The sequence below is a fragment of the Rhinopithecus roxellana genome, chromosome 1 (genome assembly GCF_007565055.1).
Source record: "Rhinopithecus roxellana isolate Shanxi Qingling chromosome 1, ASM756505v1, whole genome shotgun sequence".
NCBI classification, from domain to species: domain Eukaryota; kingdom Metazoa; phylum Chordata; class Mammalia; order Primates; family Cercopithecidae; genus Rhinopithecus; species Rhinopithecus roxellana.
The window spans coordinates 185,204,885-185,224,221 of record NC_044549.1 but is presented as its reverse complement, the minus strand read 5'-3'; the positions used below and the strand labels follow the sequence as shown (position 1 = coordinate 185,224,221).

The window sequence follows — 19,337 nt, the reverse complement described above, 5'->3', positions numbered from 1 at the left end:
TCAAAATTAAAAAACTTTTGCTATGCAAAAGCCCATGATAAGAGGATGAGATGACAATTTGCAAAGTGGAAAAAAAAATTGCAAACCACTATCTCACAAAGAACTAGTAACTAGACACATAAAAAATTCTCAAAATTCAGCAGTAGAAAAATCAATCCAATTTAAAAATGGGCAAAGGATATGAATAGACATTTCACCAAAGGGGATATACAGATGGCAAATAAGCACGCTATTAGTTATTAGGGAAATCCAAATTAAAATCACAATGAGATAGCATTACACAGTTATCAGAATGGCTAAAAGTTCTTAAAGTTACAAAATCAAATGCTGTCAAGGATGCAGAGCAAGTGGATCACTTATACATTGTTGGTAGGAATGTAAAATGATACTCTTTTTCAAAATAGTTTGGCAGTTTCTTGTAAAACTAAACATGTAGTTACTATATGATCTAGCAATTACACTCTTCGGCATTTATCTCAGAGAAATGAAAACTTTACATCACATAAGACCTGCACACAAATATTCATAGTCAAGCTAGAATCGGCCCAGATGTCCTTCAACAGGTGAATGGTTAGACAAACTGTAGTACATTCATACCATGGAAGAGGGAAACAGATTCTCTAAAACCTCCAGAAGGAATGTAGTCCTGCCCATACCCTGATGTCAGCCCAGTGAAATAATGAACAGATTAACTGTATTTTGAAATAATTTCAGACTTTCAGAAGAGTTGCAAAATAATACAGACAGCTCTCATATACTCTTCACTCAGCCCTCCGTATGTACATAACCATAGCACAATTATAGAAAATTAAGATATTAATATTAATGTAATATTATTAACTAAGCTTCAGTATTTAATCAAATTTCATCAGTTTTTTCCCTAATGCTTTTCTTTCTTTCTTTCTTTCTTTCTTTTTTTTTGCCAAAATCCAATTCAGGATTTTCATTTAACTGTCATGTCTAGTTAGTCTCCTCCAACCTGTTCTCAGTCTGTCTTTGTCTTTTTTAATGATCTTGACTTTTTTTTTTTTTTTTTTTTGAAACAAAGTCTTGTTCTGTTGCCAGACTGGAGTGCAGTGGTGCAATCTTGTCTCACTGCAACCTCTGCCTCCCAGGTTCAAGTGATTCTCCTGCCTCAGCCTCCCAAGTAGCCGGGACTACAGGCACATGTCACCACACTTGGCTAATTTTTGTATTTTTAGTAAAGACAGGGTTTCACCATGTTGGCCAGGATGGTCTCGATCTCCTGACCTTGTGATCCGCCTGCCTTGGCCTTCCAAAGTGCTGGGATTATAGTCACACCTGGCCAACCTTGACATTTTTTAGGAGTACTCATCAGTTGTTCTGTAGAACATATCTCAGTTTGGTTTTGTCTGATATTTTCACATGATTTGATTGAGGTTACACATTTTTTCCAGACACTCACAGGGAGTACATGATATCAATACATTTTATTACCGGTGATGTTAACTGCCCTGATCACTTGGTTAAGAAAGTGTCTCTACTGTAAAGCTACCATTTTCCCCTGTATAGTTAATAAATACCTCGGGGGAGATACTTTGAGACTGTGCAAATATTCCATTTCTCCTCAAACTTTCACCTATTAATTTTAACATCTACTGATGGATATTTCTTGTAACAATTATTGCTGTGATGTTCTAGTAGTGATATTTTATTTAATTGTATTCTTTTGTGAAGAAGAGCTGTTCCTTCTCCACCATTTATTTATTTATTCAATTATTTATTTTTACCAGTATGGACTCATGGATATTTTAATTTATTCTGTAAAGTCCAACACTATTGTTATTTTGTTATTCAAATTGTTCTAGCTTTTGGCCAATGGGAATACTTTCAAGTTGCCTGTGTCCTTTTAACTTGTTCCCACCCCTTTTACTCATGTTATTTTTATTAATAGATATTTAAATTTTTGGAATACTTTTAGATTTACAGAATAATTGCAGAGATAGTACACAGTGTTCCTATATATCCTTCACCCAACTTCCTGAATGCTAACATCTTATGTAACCATAAAACATTTGTCAAAACTAAAAAGCCAATATTGGCACATTATTGTTGACTAAACTCCAGAGTTTATTTCAGTTTCACTAGTTTTTCCACTAAGGTCTTTCTTCTATCCCAGGATCCAATCCAGGATACTATGTTAACTGTTAAACTTAGGCCCTCATCTTTTTATAATCACTTCATTACTTACCACAAAATGCTCTTGTCTCATCTTGTTTTTTCCCTGCCCAGTCCTGGAATCAATCACTTCTCTAAGGAGCCCCATCCATGGAGTTTTGAAAAAGTCCCAACATCCAGATAGCACCCTAGATTAACTCAGAATCTCTAGCTGTGAAGTCACGGAATTTAGCTTTTAAAAAGTTCCCCAGGTAATTCCAATGTGCATTTGAGATTGGGAACCACAGATCTACACTTTACTTCTGGTGACTAAAGAATAGTTAAAATTTTGTTAAATTCCCAAATGTCAAAGACTTTAGTGTACTTCCCAGCAGGCTCTTAGGCTCCCTGAAGACAAATTTTTAAAATCTCTGCAATCAGCACACATCCCAGAACCTGGTACATAAATGGTGTTAAAAGAATGAAAGTTGAACAAGTAAACTAAACTTTGGCTTCCTTGGGGAAATTAGCCTAGGTCTAACTCTTTTAACCCTCATTCGTCTTTAAATCAGACCCTTTTTGCTGCTGAACACCTATTTCATAAAACCTTGAGTGAGTCAGTCCAAGGGAAGTAGCGTGAAGCCTACCCACCATAAAGCCCTGGGGCAACCTTTCCAGGCAAAAATCTTTGCATCTCTTCTCTGAAGCTCGCTCAGTGGGTCTGACGTCCACTCCCTTTATCTTCTTCTTCTGCCACCTTTACCTCTATCTTCTGTCAGCCTTTACCTCTAACAGCCTTTAAGGCTAATGCATTAGAAAAGGTAGCACCATTTTCTTTATTTCCTTTCCTTTGTCCCTCCTCCCTTCTTCTACCTTGTTTTAATGTCTCAGCTTCTTCTGCAGAGAAGTATAAAGGGCACAGGCTCTGGAGCAGACCAAACCATCATCAAATCCCAATTCCCCCACTTACTAGATATATGTACTTGGACAAATAACTGAACCTCTCTTAATCTGTATCCCTAATGTGTGGAATGGGGATAACACCCACCTTGCAGGATTCATGTGAGAAGTCAAGAGAACATTTTTGCTAACCTAAGGCAAAATGTGTACTCAGAAATAGCAGTTGTGATTGTCATTGTTATTATTACTATTGGTAGCAGAATCAGCTTTCTGAATCACACACTATTATTTGGGAGGGACAGGACAAGGCAAATGATTTCTATGAAAGACAGCCATGGCCGGGTGCGGTGGCTCACGCCTGTAATCCCAGCATTTTGGGAGGCCAAGGCAGGCAAATCACGAGGTCAAGAGATTGAGACCATGCTGGCCAACACGCTGAAACCTTGTCTTTACTAAAAATACAAAAATTAGCTGGGCGTGGTGGCATGTGCCTGTAGTCCCAGCTACTTGGGAGGCTGAGGTAGGATAATCGCTTGAACCCGGGAGGTGGAGGTTGCAGTGAGCCAAGATCGTACCACTGCACTCCAGCCTGGCAACAGAGTGAGACTCCATCTCAAAAACAAAACAAAACAAACAAACAAACAAACAAACAAAAAACACAGCCACAACTCTACCCATCTGTCCAGTGATCTAGTAACCAATAGAAGTTCATTCAGAATTTGCAGAATTCATCACAGGCACCTACACAATCCAGAGGAAATGGTCAAAACTGCATAAAGGCAACCTCAGCTAAAGCAATTATCTACTGATACCATCATCTGTATAACCAACAGATAACAATAACTAACATTTGGGAGTGGGGAAATGTTGAAGTCTTCAAAGTGCTTTTGTTTGTGTCATCTTATTTAACCCCTCATAACCTCAAAGTGGCTATTACGACCATTTCACAGGTAGGGAAACTGACGTTACATGATTCAATCCTGAGCTAGTGAGTGACAGAGCCAAAACTCACACACAGGTCTCTCTGGCTCTGACATCCTTGTGATTTCACCACTGAGGTTTTTTGGTGTGTGTGTTTTCTATGTAAGTTTATAAGTGTCAGAAGTGCACACTCACCTCCAGATCTGTTTAAAACAGGAGTTTTCAAGAAAAGACTTATAAGACTGGCGTCACTGAAGAAAAGGTCAAGTCAAAAAATGCTGGGCTTTCCTCCTCTCATTCACCCTCCCATCTTCTCATTTCAGCTTAGTGGAGGGATGTTTTATTGGCAACAGTTTTGTTCCAACAACTAAATAACCAACTAACTAACCAAACAACCAGCATGCTTAGCCTGTGCTAGGGGATGTGGGGACACCAGAAAAGATGCCCAGGCCCTGGCCCTCCAGGCCAGTGCTGGAAAGAGCAGTAACCACCCGAAGCTAAAGTACCTGGGGTCAAAGAAGAGAGAAGTCTTGAAAAGACATAGAAGGAAAAACTGAAGATGGTGCTTCTGGTGGGAAATTATAACAATAAAGGCCAGAAAGAGGAAATGAAGGTATAATATGCTGACTGTTAAACCAGCAGCTGCTTGTAGTCCATATTTGTTTTCAAGGAGTAGTGAGAAATAGGGTTAAATAAATATAGGGTGGGGCCTGAATATGCTGGGTGATGAGAGACAAACAACAGAATTTGGACACCATGTGCTGAACAACTGGGAGCTGTGAAGGTTTTTAAACTAAGAAAAAACACCATAAATTTGATGTTTAAGCCAGTTTTACACCTTTGCAAATTGTCTTAGTACAGATTTGTTGCCTGATTTAAACTAACTAGAATAATTAAATTAGTTCTGTGTAAAACACACACACAGAGAGAGAGAGAGAGAGAGAGAGAGAGAGAGAGAGAGAGAGAGAGAAAGTACTCAAGGCTCCCATCAACACTGCAAAGTGCCTAGTGTCTTGGAGTATCAAAATTAGAAGTTTTTCTTAAACATGATTTGACATGAACAAACATCAAAGGCTAAGGAGTTCCAAGTTTAACACAATAAAGCAGGTAGATACAAGCAACCAGGAGCGGAGCAGAGAAAATCATGTAATCTCACTGGGCAGGGAAAATGTCCCAAACCAAATATTTTTTAGAATGCTATGGAGTACCTTTTCTTCAATGACCAGGAGAGAAATCCAATTTTTTTAAGTCTTGTATCCAATGTTAAGCTCACAAATTGTCTTTTTATTCATGTGTATTTTGCTAGAATCTTTGTTTTAATCTGTTCTTATAGTTAACATCTCCAAGACACACACAGAAAGTCTGACAGAACTATATTGCACTCTTTAAAACCATACGATAAGATAAATAACAAAGTGCACAGAGCTCTGCTTTTATTTATTTTGATGATTTCTCTTTCTGTGAAATTAGAAAGATTAGAAATTAGAAAGAAATTAGATTGTTCTGTGGACATTAAGAAGAGAGATTTCCAAACAGAATGAACGGCTTTTTCTTGGGATGTGGGAATAGAGGTTTAGGAGGTGATAAATCTTTTATAAAACAGACATAAGATATTCTATACACATATTTCAACCCCAGGCCCTGGGAAAGTATTTTTTGCCTTCTTAACCAATATTCAAGGACCAAACTATTGGATGTATTCTAATTTATACTTACCTGTGAGCAAACATGGAATCAATGCGTAGAAAAACCACATGAAAAGACTTGTCCAGATTTCTTCTAGAACCATTGTGAAAGTCTGCATTTGGTAGACTCAGTTTAACCTAGAACATTGTTTCTTTCCTGAATGAAGCATTCTGTCCATCTCAGCCATCTTTCTTCAGAATGCATATGTTGGAGCTGAGGTCTGAGTTGCAGCGAAGCCTGAATTGTTCTAGAGCCGGCCCAGGAAACTCAGAGAGGGCGGGCTCGGAAGCACCCTCCTTTCTGTCCAAACCCAGATATTGCATCAGCGGGGAGTGGCCTAGGAGAGTTCCAGAGAAAATGTAACTTTGGGGAGCTTGAGAATCTGCCTATGAGCGATACCCGCACCACAGGCTCTGTCCTAGAGGACCCTGCACATCCCTAGAAGCCAGTGAGCCGGCAGGATTATCTCCCTCCCTCATTAAATAGCTGTCCTCTTCCAAGTTTCTCTGTGAATTCATTCAAGCTGGGTACTGAGCAGCTCTTTTTTCTAATACATGCCCACTTCAGAAAAACTAGAGATATTTGAAAAAATTTAAAATACCTTTCTAAAAGTCAGGAAGGTAAAGAAGAATATATAGCTTCATATGTGCATGCATTTGCAAAAAGAAAAACTGAAAGAAGATATAAGAAATGAACAAGATTGGTTACCTTGAGGCAGAGAAAGTGGGAATTGGAAAGGTGGAAGAGAAAAATGGGAACAAGACTTCTGACTGAATATCTTTGTATATCGTTTGATTACTGAGTCATGTGAATGTACTGAAAAATTAAAACCAATTTCAAGAGGTGGAAGAAAAACCTTATGATAGTATTTAGCCCCTTAAAATTTAGCCCTTGAAGGACTTTAACCACCCTAATGTGCAAATACAATAGTGGAATAAACATGGGTTCTAGAGTACAATGTATTTTGGTTCAAGTTTCAGAACTTATAATGTAACCTTGGGAAAATTGGTCATTTATTTATTCATTCAAGAAGCATTCACTGAAGGCCTACTATGTGCTAGTTCTTAGGAATTCAACAGTCCATTCCCTCAACAAGAATTTCCCAACTAGTGGAGAAGATGGACGCAGGAATAATCATAAGTTCATTTTTAAAATGAAGTGACAACAATATTCATAAGGGAATATAGGATCACTAAAAAGAAATATCTAACCCAGTTTGTAGGATCACAGAAAGTTTCCTGAAGGAGGTGACTCCAGGACTGGGTGTTAAACTCCGGAAAAAAAAAAAATCAGCCAGGAATGTTGTTTTTAGGAAATAAGAAGAAGTTTGGTGCAACACGAGAACAAGGTTGAAACAGCGAGAAATGGGGCTTAATGGCAGACAGAAACAGGATTCTAGAGAGTTTTGAATGCCTTACTGAGGAGCTTGGAATTTATCCTGAGAGGAATGAATGCCAAAGGAAGGGTTCAAAGCTCAAATATGACTATGTCATTCCCTGCATTTGAGCTTTAAAAAGTTTGTAACTAGGGTGGAGAAAACAGCACAGGGGGCCAGATTGAAGGCAGGAGGGCCATGAGGGAGCTATGGTAGTGATCTAGGCGACAGACATTGTTGGCTTCCACTAGATTTCTCATGTCTGTAGAGAGAAATGACCAAATTCAAAAGATAAAGAAGGTAGAACTGAAAGCTCCTGGATATTGAGTGGATTAAGAGGGCTGGGGAGGAGGAGCCAAACACGACTTTCAGGTTCTGAGTTTGGGTAACTGGGTGGATGGCAGCACCTCAAGTGAAATAATGAAGTGGGTGGAGTGTGGTCAGGACAGGCAGGATTGGGGGTGCTATAGAAAAAGGCTGCAAATGTTCAGCTTGAGAAATTTGAACTTAGATGCTTATATGGGCAGGGGAGTCTCCACTATACAAATCATCTTTGTTTCCAGTTGATTGGTGTGAACTTTTTCGTTGTGTTTCTTTACGCAAGTCATTTAAACTATCTGCTTTATGGTTCTCATCTGAAAATTGGGAACAATTATTAGTATCCAACTCAGGGCTGTTGTGAGGACTAAGTGAGACTTAGAACGGGATCTGGCACAAAAAAAGTATACAATAAACGTTGCTGAATATCTTTTTACCACACCATAGCCAAGAAAACTTGGTGCATATTTTCCTTGATCCCAGCACTGTGAGTCAGTGGTCACATCTGTGCTTTGACCTCTGGTCACTAGCTGCTTGTACAGTCTCTCACTGCTCCTCTTAAGAGTGCTTCATACGTGGCCTCAACGTCTGTCCCCAATCTTACCTTTGTTGTCCATCTTGGCTTCCTGATTCCTCTCTCCTAAATTCACTTCTGCTCACAGTTCCAGCATGTCAAAAGTTAACAATATAAGCCAATGTGTACTGGATATCTATTATCTGCCAGGATTTGTCCTAAAGGGTTTCTACACACTATATACATGTCCATATATTATACAACAGACTTGCAAGGTAAGATATGATTTGATTCTCCACTTTTCAGGTGAGAATACAGGGCTCAGGGAAATTAACTTACTGTAGATCACAGCTCGTCAGGGATGGAAACAGGAATTCCAACTGAGGTCTGTGTAACTCCAAGCTTTTTTCACTCACCTTAACTGCCTCCCAGTTAGCATCAAAGGAATGCTTCAATGTGTCTGCGGGACAGAGGAGTGATCCAAGAGATCAGCAAAGGCTTTAGGGAATAGGCAGACCTCAATATGAGGTTCCGGATGTACCAATTAGATATGGGTAGAGGGGAAGAGAGGCACACTGTTCATCATTCCTTTTGGGAGAATGATATGAGCAAGGATGGAAAGGTAGAGGGGAATATGACTGAATTAAGAGGATGAAAAGGGAAGTAAACAGAGAAAATGGAAGAAAGAATAAGAATCATGTAGCTATGCTGTCAGAGAAGAAGAGTTGTTCACCAAACTTTGAAGTGTTACGATGGATAGTTAGCTCCACCTGCTCATGGGTCCCTGTTAAGACACTCCTGTCCAGCACTACCATGCTCTGGCAAGACAGTACTGCCTGCCAATCGTTCGTAAGCCATTGCACAGAGTCTGCCCTGGGCTCAGCACACCTCAAGGGGCACTGAGAGATAATGCCATCTGCCTGTCATATTTTTTGAACAATAATCCGTTTCAAGCCTGGGTCATGACCCAACAAGTAACTCAGACCACCCACCTCTACCTGGGCTATATCACTGGGTGGGGACTTCTGGAGGGCTGTGCCTCACCTGCTAACCCCTAACATTCATGGATGATCCCTGACCCTGATTTTGCCTTTCTCTTCTGGCTTTGGGGTGCCCCTCTATAGAAAGAGAAGTTGTAATGTCTTGTCTATGCAACATGCACAACGAAACTATTCTCTATCCTGTTTCCTGCACTTCTCAGGTTAGTTTCTGGTGCCTTCCATGGAGGATCATCCATGTCAGAAGATAAACTGCTGGAAGAATAGACCTATTTCCTGTAAGTAGGTACAATTCAGAAATAGGATTTTTTTTTCTATTACACTATTTGCCACTTAAATCTCTGATATTTAATTATGGAAGGAAAAGCAGCAGAGAAAAGGTTTTTATGAAAAGGTTGAGGCAGTGGGGAGGGATGGGAAGTTCTGTGGCCAAGGAAGAGAACCCTAAGCTCTCTGTGCCCTGCAGGGCCAGGACTAAAATTAAGGGAAGCACCTAGGGTGCAAAATCGGAGGCACTCACTTTTAGGGTTATGCAAGTCCAGGATAGGCCCTATGTCCTTCAATGAACTATGTGGTCAATTACTACTTTCCAGTAATCTTCCTTTCCCCTACTTAACACAGAATAGTTCCTTCCCTTTGCACTAAGATTCTTAGATATCTACATACTGTGTTTTAGCACTTCTGACATTTAGTTGGAACTCACTGTCTCAATTTTTTCTTTCTAGAAGGAACACAGGGACTTTAAATAGCGGAATTCCATTTGTCTTAGACTCTTCTAATTCATGCTTCCACCAAGTCTGTTCCAGGTGGAGTTTCACTCTTGTTGCCCAGGCTGGAGTGCAACGGCATGATCTCAGTTCACCACAACCTCTGCCTCCCAGGTTCAAGCAATTCTCCTGCCTCAGCCTCCCAGTAGCTGAGATTACAAGCATGTGCCACCATGCCTAGCTGATTTTGTATTTTTAGTAGAGACTCTGTTTCTCCACATTGGTCAGGCTGGTCTTGAACTCCCGACCTCAAGTGATCCGCCCGCCTCGGCCTCCCAAAGTGCTGGGATTACAGGTGTGAGTCACTGTGCCCGGCCCCAGGTAGAATTTCTACACACTTATTAGAATCTAATTTTCAAGGGCTCCTGCATTCCTTTTTCACTTCTTCTGAAACACTTCCATTTTTCAATTTCCTCCCAAATGTTTATCGTCTGGTCATCAGGAATTTAACCTCCACGGTTTCCTTAGAGTGTGCTCAATTAGAACCCTGAAGTTGGCCAAACTGTCCTTTCTGTAGTTAGCTTTTTCTGACATCCCCCCAAAAAACTCCTCTTAAAATGGAGAATCAGGGTTTATTCAGAATAGCCTTCTGTAGTTAAATGCTCCACATTTCAATAAAATACCATTTTGGTCAAATTTAAAATCTGAAAACCAGAAACAATGCTCTGTAATAGTGAAGTTCTACATAATTTTCAAATGATTTTGGTTGCTGTATTTTATTCAGTCACTGGTTGTTCGTAGTCATCAGTGATTCTATTAAGTGGAGCACACAGTATACTCAAAGGTCAATTTTATCAGAGGCCTCTTTTTATCATCCTATATAAATTAACACCCTCACCCTCACTCAACCCTCAACCTGCTCTATTTTAATTCAGAGCTCTTCTCCATTATGTATGACATCACTAAAATATAAGTTTTATAAAAACTTTGTCCATTTTCTTCACTATTACATTCCTAGAACAGTCTCAGCTCAGCAATATTTGAGGTGAGCTGGTTGGATAAATTAATTATGAGTAACTCCAAAAGGTATTTAAACATAAAATCACATATAGAGAGAGGTAACAATTTAAAAAAATTTTCATCTTGACATCATCATATGCCCTGATGAATTTGTTCTCTATAACATCCCCCTTGACTATTAAGTCTAGAAAATGTCAAGTTTGACATTACTTCTCTTAGATAAGCCATCCTTACTCGATTACTAAGTTTCCTTCAAAAGGACTCAAAAATATCAGTTTAATAACCATTCCTGTGTTTAGCCTAAAATAGACAACACTTAACAGTCTCATTCTGGAATTCACCTTTTCGTCTCAGTAATTTCATGAAGGCTATCTGAAAAGTTTCTCCATAGTCTAAGATATAAATTATCTGAGCACAGAAATTTATTTAAAACAACTACCTTAGAAATCTACTTTAACTCACCAGGAAATATTCTCAAAGACACTAATTTAAAACATTTCCCTCTGTGAACATGGCGGCTGACAGCTCAAACTCCTCCTCTGTTCAAAACCCCACCAAGCCTAACCCTGGTTCTACTCATTAAATCTCAGCAAGCTATGTATACTTTCAGATAAAAGGTGCACATCATTAGTAGAGTAGAAATAAACATTTCAGTTCCTAAGTCATTTAGTTTAGGTCATGTTACAGCAAGAAATTAGGGTGTGGGGCATGCATATCATGCTGGTCTGTCAAGTGTTAAAAAGATAGCAGAGAATTGAGTCACAAAAACTTGCTAAACACTAACAGAACCAGCCTATCAGAATCGAGTAGCAAGCCAATGCTTCTAATAATGTTTCTCCAGAAGCAGTAATTTGTCATTTTTTTAAAAAGGGTAGTGTTCAAAACATAAAATTAAGATAGCATCTATTCCATATCAAAAGTCCTTTAAGAAAAAAGTGACCTTGATTGTGAAGCCATTTGGAAAGTTAAAAGTTCTATAAATGCAAGATTATAAAGGACCTCTTCTTATCTTCTAGCAAAGTGTTAAAATGGAAAACTTAGGGAGTACTGTAATGCCACACTCCTAATTTCTTGGACAATGTAACTGAGTGTTTCTGAAAAAAATGGTAATTTCCAGATTCCAAACCCAAAACTTCCCATGTTACAGTAAAAACAGGGAGAGTAAACTGCATGTGGAGATCTCAACTAGGGGGAAAAGGGTTGGGAGTGTGAAAGTTAATTATACAAATTGGGTAATTCTTGTCATACCCAACAAAATCAGATTCAATGTGCTAAGGGGAAAAAGTACTCGAAGGGCATAGCAGCTGCTCCACGAACTGTTTTCCACAAGCCCAGCTACTGAAACAGCCAACTGCAAGGCCTCAGATCAGTTTTACCTAGTAGCTGCTGAAATGACCTGCTGTGACTCCAAGACTGGTTTTACCTATCACTATCACACACCAGAGTTTGCCAGCTCCCAAAAACTTCTCTAGAGCCAGTTTTCTTTCAAAACATATGTAACATTTCTCTTTATAATAAAACTCCCAATCTTCTCTGTTCTTTGGACATACCAAAAACTACTATCTGTGTATATGCCCTGAATTACAATTCTTGCTTCCCAAATAAATCGTCAGAGATTCATCTCCATATTTTTAAATTCAAAATTTTATGTGAAACTCCCTAATTTTTAAATGCTGGCAATTAAGTTTTTAAAGCACTGTGTGGGTTGAACATTTCTGTATAAGGCCACTGCGTTCAGATGTACCCTGAGGAAGGTACCCCAGCAACAAGGTGGGAGTGAAATTCAAACTTCTAGAGAAGGGCTGGGCCTGCCTAGAGAAAAAGATGCCTTTTCCTAATTCTCACAAAGGTACTACATAGACTGTGACAACCCTGCTTCTATGCAACCTTTGGATTATAAGGTAGGACATTACGGCTGGAGGTAATTTAAGTGCCATATTCTGCAAGAATGACCTTATTTTAACAACCCAAGTTGCTCATCTTCTAGGCCTATTTATTCTTCTAGCAATGGCAATAGATTGCATGAAGCCTTCCTATTTTGTTTAGCAATATTATTTGTCACTAAATAGTGCAGGGTGCATGTGTTAACTGTATAGTGATATATGTGTAATATACATGTGTGAATATATATTCAGCTGAATCCTACGGATTTATGACTAAATAAGGGACACAATGGCAATTGTTTTTGTTACAAAGCTTATATAATGTTCTAAAAAACCTTCTACCAAGATTTTGGGGAAGTCATTTGTAGGAATTAGGCAGGGTTCCATCTGTTACGTGTATTTAAATTTGAAACTAAGCATTCTCCTCATGTGGAAGAAAACTTCTGTCATATTGCTCTTCCCAGGACTCTCCTCCTGGTCTAAAACCAAGTATACACAGCGTAGTGTGTCATGATACACACACCAGGCTGGGAATAAGGAAACTTGGTTTCTAATACAAGTATTGTTACTATCTAGCTATGTAGATGTTTTCCAGGGTTGTTTCAGTTCTTAAAGTTACTTCAAGTATTATAAAAACAGTCACTGGTGTAAGCATTGTGTTAAGACTTTTTAAAAACTGGTAAAATGTGTAAGTACAAAATAAGTAGCTTCCAGCAAGGTTTTTATACCATATTAAGAGCACACAATAGGTATTACTGGCACACGTGGGTTATCTGGGGGCTCCATAGCTACAATAAACCTAAATATGGAACAGAAATTTGCATTCTGTTTCCAGTGCTACTACATTCCTACTTTCTCAAAAGTCTGCTCTATTAATGTCAGCTCAGTGCAGTTTACTGTGAGTAGTTTATGTCTGTGATGCAAAGCATTAATTGTTCCCTTTTTACAAACATACACTTTTTTCATAAGGAAGACTGGGGAAAAACCCAGAAACGTACAGCAAATAAAAGGAAAGCATCATCACATATATATGCTAAAAATTAAGATGATGTTTACTACTAGTCATCCTACAACCATTTAAAGTTTTCCTCAATTTATATTCATGTGATTTTACAGCAAAGAAGATAAGTATACATGAGTTTTACTCCCATTAAAAACTTAACTACTAATAATTACCTTAACAAAGGAGTACTGAGTTAGAAAAATAATAGAATATGAACTAAAATATTTTAAAAGCAGATGTAATAGAGATGAAAATTTGTCTTATTATATTTGGTCACTTCTGTTGCTTAGTGGGAGAAGCCATGGCTGCCACCCAGTGGCAACATAAGTCTTTAAATGATTTTAAGATTTAAATAATAAAATATTTAAAACATTGATAAAAAAATTCACAAGTTACACAACTTCCATTTTACCATCAATAATTCTGGTGTATTAGATATCTGTTTATAACATAGCAAAGAATTAAAACATCCATATGCTTAGGCAGCATTAGGGAATTTGATGAAAGTATCATATGACATCCTACTCAGTTATGTGGCTTTAGTATTTTTCAATTAAAATATTGACAGCTACTTTACTTAAATTTAAATCTCCAGAATAATAGGGGGACAAATTATGACCATAAAATACAACTGGTTTTCTTCTATAGCCTACAGGGTATTTACAATGGCCTGTGACAAATACAATACCTGGAAATAATTTCTAATTTTCCATTTATTATTGCTATTTAGTCACAGAAAAGATTAACACTCTCCAAGAAATTTATTTTAGCATATGTCATATATAGATATAATAATTTTATATAATGAAAAACCATAATAGAACAGGGTGCCTTTACAAGGAAACAAAGGATAGGCAATAAAGGATGTCTTCCATATAAAGATTCTGATAAGCATTATTTGATTTTTTTTTTTCAAAATACAAAACTGTAATATTAGAAGCAAAGGGAAAACAGCAAAGAAAAAATAAAATAAAATAGAAGGCCAAGGATAAGGAACTGTTCTATGCAGATGCACTGCATACATAGTACATATGTATGGGCTGAATTATAATAAAAATACTTATTGTCAATTCTCATAAAGATTTAGAAACAGCAATTTCCAATCAAGCACGATGGACCCAACATTTTCTCAGTCTTCAATTACATGACAAATTACAGCTACGCAGCAGTCACTTCTGGTCAGCAGTATCATGATAAATGCTTGACAAGATATAATTTTTCTCCTTGTTCACTTGTAAAAATTGGTGCCTTTTTGTAATGTTCCACAAGTTCTTCCATGGTGCTGAATTTACGCTGCCCAATGCAGTAGACAGTCTCTTTTAGTTGGACTTTAAAATGCTTGTTTTTCCCTTGTGCTTTTAGTGATACTGAGAAATCATTTGGCTAAAAGGGAAAAAAAAAATACATACAGTAAACATTTTGAAAGCCCTCTATCAGTATATTTATATTAAACTAAAAGCTAAAATTTAAGCACTAAGTCCTAGGCACCATGGTAAATTATTTACATAGATTTATCTTCTTTACTCCTCAAAACAAAACCCTTTTTACAGATGTGAAAACTGAGTCTCAGGGAAGCTATTAATAACTTGGCCAGTATCATCCATCTAGTTAACAACAGAGCCAGGATTCAAACCTGCGTAATCAAAAGTCTCTTAACACCCACAGCTCCACCAGTAGACACCCACAGCAAATCCTTTACATATCTGAAGAACAAGAGCTATCTTCTCTCCAGTCAGAGAAACACATGAGAAAGTCTAAGATACCCACCCAACCCCTTTTCAATGTGTAGCTAACAGTAGCTGTCTTAGGGATAACATGCTGAATTCCCAAAAATGAAGAACACACAAATGAGAATTAATCTAAACTTTAAGGAAAGGCCACAAACTCAAATGCCTACAAGAGCCAGAAGAATAACGTAAACAAGTGTCAGAGTGGAAGGGTAGATGGGCAGAGAAAATGACAGTGTATCACCAATCTAAAGAAGTGGTGACTTCTCAGCTGTGATTGTTGCCCCGCAGGAATAGGGTCTCAATGTTGGCAGTTCTTCCAATTTTAAATGGTCTAAAGTCTGAATTTTTATAATAAATATCCTAATATTTAAATATGGGCAATGAATTTAAATGTTTAAAAAACACTGTGAAGGCTAAACAAAATATGCCTACTTGAGACCTAACCTTAAAAAGTATACTGCTAAAAATAATGGTATATATTGTATTTTGTCTTATACCTATGCCCAATTACCCACAAGAAAATACACACAATTCTGCATTCAAGCTATTTTCTTTTTAATTAGTTTTTGTTGTTGTTGTTGTTGTTGTTGTTACAGTCTATATCAACCCCCAAAAGCCTCTTTTTCTACAGTTACTCCCAAAGTTTCAAACAGTGAGCCAGATCAGGCAACTAACAGAAAATGGATGTCATCACTCTTCCCTACTGCCAACCAACTGCTTTTCTGAGGGATTAGGCACAGGCCCCATTTTCCTGAACTTCATATCAGAAGTTCAATTAATCTCTCTCCCTACCACACTCCACTTCCACACATTTTCTTTCAAAATTTTGTGCAATTACACATTCCCTTTTGTACAAATATACTCACGCAAAGCCAAGATTAATCATGATTTAATAAATGGAAAAGTAATGATATCTTTTATCAAGAAAAAGGGCATTTTTAAGGAAAATGAGTGTCATCAAATTCTAATATCCTAAACAGTATCTAAAAGAGACCATGAAACCATATTATTTTTCAACTTTTATGGTTTTATAGTTTTATTGTTTACTAGTATTGCAATATAATTTACCTTTTATTGCAAACGCATTTCAAACACAGTGTTAAAATAGGTTTTTTGAGATTACAATAAAAATGTATTCCAATTTCCAAGTAACCAATTTATGAAGAAACTTAGTATCAATTTTTTAAATTCAGGGATTTCCTATGTCATAAGGACTACAGTGACTATCTTCTTACACATTGCATCCAATAGCAATTTTTTAGATGCTACCCAATTTAATCTATAGTATTATTCTATATTCAATGAAGAAGTTAATGTTCCATTTTTTCCATTTAGTTTAATGCAACAGAAAATATATCAGGAATGCAAAATCAACAGAACTAGAGAAGACCAAATAATTCAGTTGTAGCATCACTGCCACAACTCTCTTTCATTCAAAATAGATAGCTAGAAAGAATGCTGACTTTAGCTTTGGAACATTTATGCTTATGTTATGTCCCAGCTTGTTACCTGGTTAACTTTAGGGAAGCCACTTAACCTCTCCATTTCTCTCTCTCTTTTTTTTAATATACAGAGCTCTATTTGTATTTACCTCTGAAAATCAACTTACCGAAGATTCACTATCTCGAATGAGGAAATCCCCTTCGTGTCCTCTTTCGTTTAATGCCATTTCTGCTTGATGCCTGGTGACTTTGCCATAATACCAAGGATTGCCAGCAAACCTTCCCGTGAGTGAAGGCCTAATGTAATCACACTGTGGAGGTGATGGTTCCAAACCTGAGGTTAATGGATTATTCTGCATAACGGTAACATAGTTCTTTGGTACTAGACCAACCATACCATTGATCTTCCTGCATTTCCACCATTCTGGGTCATTTTCAGGTTTTTCAATAACATCCATTACATCTCCTTTCTCGAAATTAAGTTCTTCATCGTTAGATGAGCTGAATGGGTAAAGAGCCTGTACCACATGCAACACTTGCCCGGTATTTAGGTTATTGACGACTGCTGCTAATTTCTCTGACAGAGAACCCACATGGTCACCCAAAGGACTGTCACCTTCTTCAGTTACATAGTTTGAAGGGAACCATCCAACTTGTCCATTGTAGCTACCACGCCACCACCCATCACTGCATTTTTCCATGACGATCACCTTTGTCCCCTTTATCAATGACAATTCATCCTCTCTCTCAGCCATGTAGTTAAATTTCACATAAGCGGGCATGTTGAGGTCATAGAGACGTTCCCCTGGGTCAACAAAACTATCATCAGCAGGAGATGCAGAATCTGGCACACTAGGTTTTCTTTTCACTTTTCCAATGCCTGTTGAAATTAAAAAGGGCCATGAGAGTAGAATATAAAAAAATGATTACCAAAAGAACCAATTTATTATTAAAAAGGGATCTTCAACTCTATATAGATCTTTAAAGCCTTTAAACATAACAAATTTCTATGTACTTAAAAATCATCTTTTTTGGAAATAAGATGCAAATTATCTTTTTCTAACCAAATATTTAATTTCAGTTATTATATGACAGTTCACCATCTTTTCTCTTGTCAAAGGCCCTGAAATAACTTTATAACATAATTATAAAGTTGTCCTAAATTGATGAATTCACTCTTAAATGTAAATATAGATTTCTTTCATAGCTACAATCTAGGTACACAAAGGCTCCACCATACCCATACTCTTCTTGTCTTAGTTTAAGCAAGCTAGATTCTACAATGAGCTGTATAAAAATAAAATTATTTCTATCTTAAATTAGAATATGATATGCAATATAAAATTGCAGTTACGTCTGGCTAATCTTCCCATTTGCTTTCTTGGTTCCCAGACCAGGTAGCTTTATTTACCTCATATGTTTATTTTAAAATATTATTTACTTGTTTTTCTCCCCTTACCCCAGTCACCTGTAACCACCACAAGAGCAGGGAGTTTTGTTTGTTTACAGATAGAATCCCAAGGATCTTGTACAGTGCTTAGTACACAGTAAATGCTTAATAAATACATTTACTTATGTGTTGAAAGCAATGAGAAAATCACCAAATGGTACTATCAATACAAATGTACGCTACATCAACTTCAGTCAGGCATTTTCACTGCTGCCCATTTCTTAGTGTGTGATTTTATGTTCTACTTTACCTAGAAAATAGGCTTCCCTAGGTAAAACTTCTCAAATTCCTTTCTCAAATTCTCAAAACTCTCATTATTCTCACTCTCTTTCTTCACTCAAGTCTCCAAATCCTGATCCTTCTAGGATCTTAATACTATCTTTACGGACTCTCTTGGGACTCGACATCCTTGTTTTCCTTCCTATTCAGTCCCTTCAATTGTCTAAAAACACACTCAAATCTTTTCTACTCCAAAATGAAGTTATTTTTAACTCTGCTACAATTTTTAAACTGTAACATTTTGCTAATTTTTTTTTCTCTAACTGGTCCAATTTTCCCATAGAATAAACTTATACCACTCTTTTAAAAGTTGTCTTTCCCAGTTGAGCATGGTGGCTCACGCCAGTAATTCCAGCATTTTGGGAGGCCAAGGTGGGCTGATCACAAGGTCAAGAGATCAAGACCATCCTGGCCAAACATGGTGAAACCCCGTCTCTACTAAAAATACAAAAATTAGCTGGACGTGGTGGTGCACGCCTGTAGTCCCAGCTACTCAGGAGGCTGAGGCAGGAGAATTGTTTGAACCTGGAAGGTGGAGGTTGCAGTGAACCAAGATCATGCCACTACACTCCAGCCTGGTGACAGAGAGAGACTATCTCAAAAAAAAAAAAAAAAAAAAGTTGCCTTTTCCTTTTCTCTCAACTTTTTCACTACTCACACTCCCAACTCTTTATTATCTGATCCTTTGTCTCCAGCATTCTAACAAAACTACTCAATTAAAACCATTCTTATGAATACATTATGTCATCTCTCCTTACTGTCAAATCAGTAACTTTTAAAGTCCTCAGCCTTCTCAAACTCTATATGCAGCAACCAAGATCATAGCCCACTCTCTCCATTATGTTTTCTCCTTCTTTGACTTCCCTGAATTTCTTATTTTCCCTCCCGACCTGTTTACGTATTCTTGTTTACCTCTGTCTGGGCTCCTCTAACCTTGTTATCATCACATTGCATTGTACTTGTTTACTTGTCTGTCTTCCTCAATATGAGTGA

At 37.6% G+C, this 19,337-nt stretch overlaps 2 protein-coding genes across 6 annotated transcripts in view; both read right to left on the bottom strand.

Annotated features, from left to right (window-relative positions):
* IL20RB (interleukin 20 receptor subunit beta) overlaps positions 1 to 5,992 on the bottom strand; it is a 47,939-nt gene extending 41,947 nt beyond the window's left edge. The window contains exon 1 of the mRNA XM_010364814.2: positions 5,656 to 5,992. Coding sequence (XP_010363116.1) covers positions 5,656 to 5,743 — 88 coding nt within the window. The 5' untranslated portion in view covers positions 5,744 to 5,992. The remainder of the gene's footprint in view (positions 1 to 5,655) is intronic.
* A 7,857-nt stretch (positions 5,993 to 13,849) lies between these two features.
* The window catches only part of NCK1 (NCK adaptor protein 1), a 95,982-nt gene continuing 90,494 nt past the window's right edge, over positions 13,850 to 19,337 (bottom strand). For all 5 annotated transcript variants that reach the window (XM_010364817.2, XM_010364816.2, XM_030934424.1 and 2 more), the window contains 2 exons: positions 16,783 to 17,495; positions 13,850 to 14,826 (listed from right to left, as the gene is read on the bottom strand). In XM_010364817.2, the coding sequence (XP_010363119.2) occupies positions 14,632 to 14,826; positions 16,783 to 17,495 (908 nt within the window). In that variant the 3' untranslated portion in view covers positions 13,850 to 14,631. The remainder of the gene's footprint in view (positions 14,827 to 16,782; positions 17,496 to 19,337) is intronic.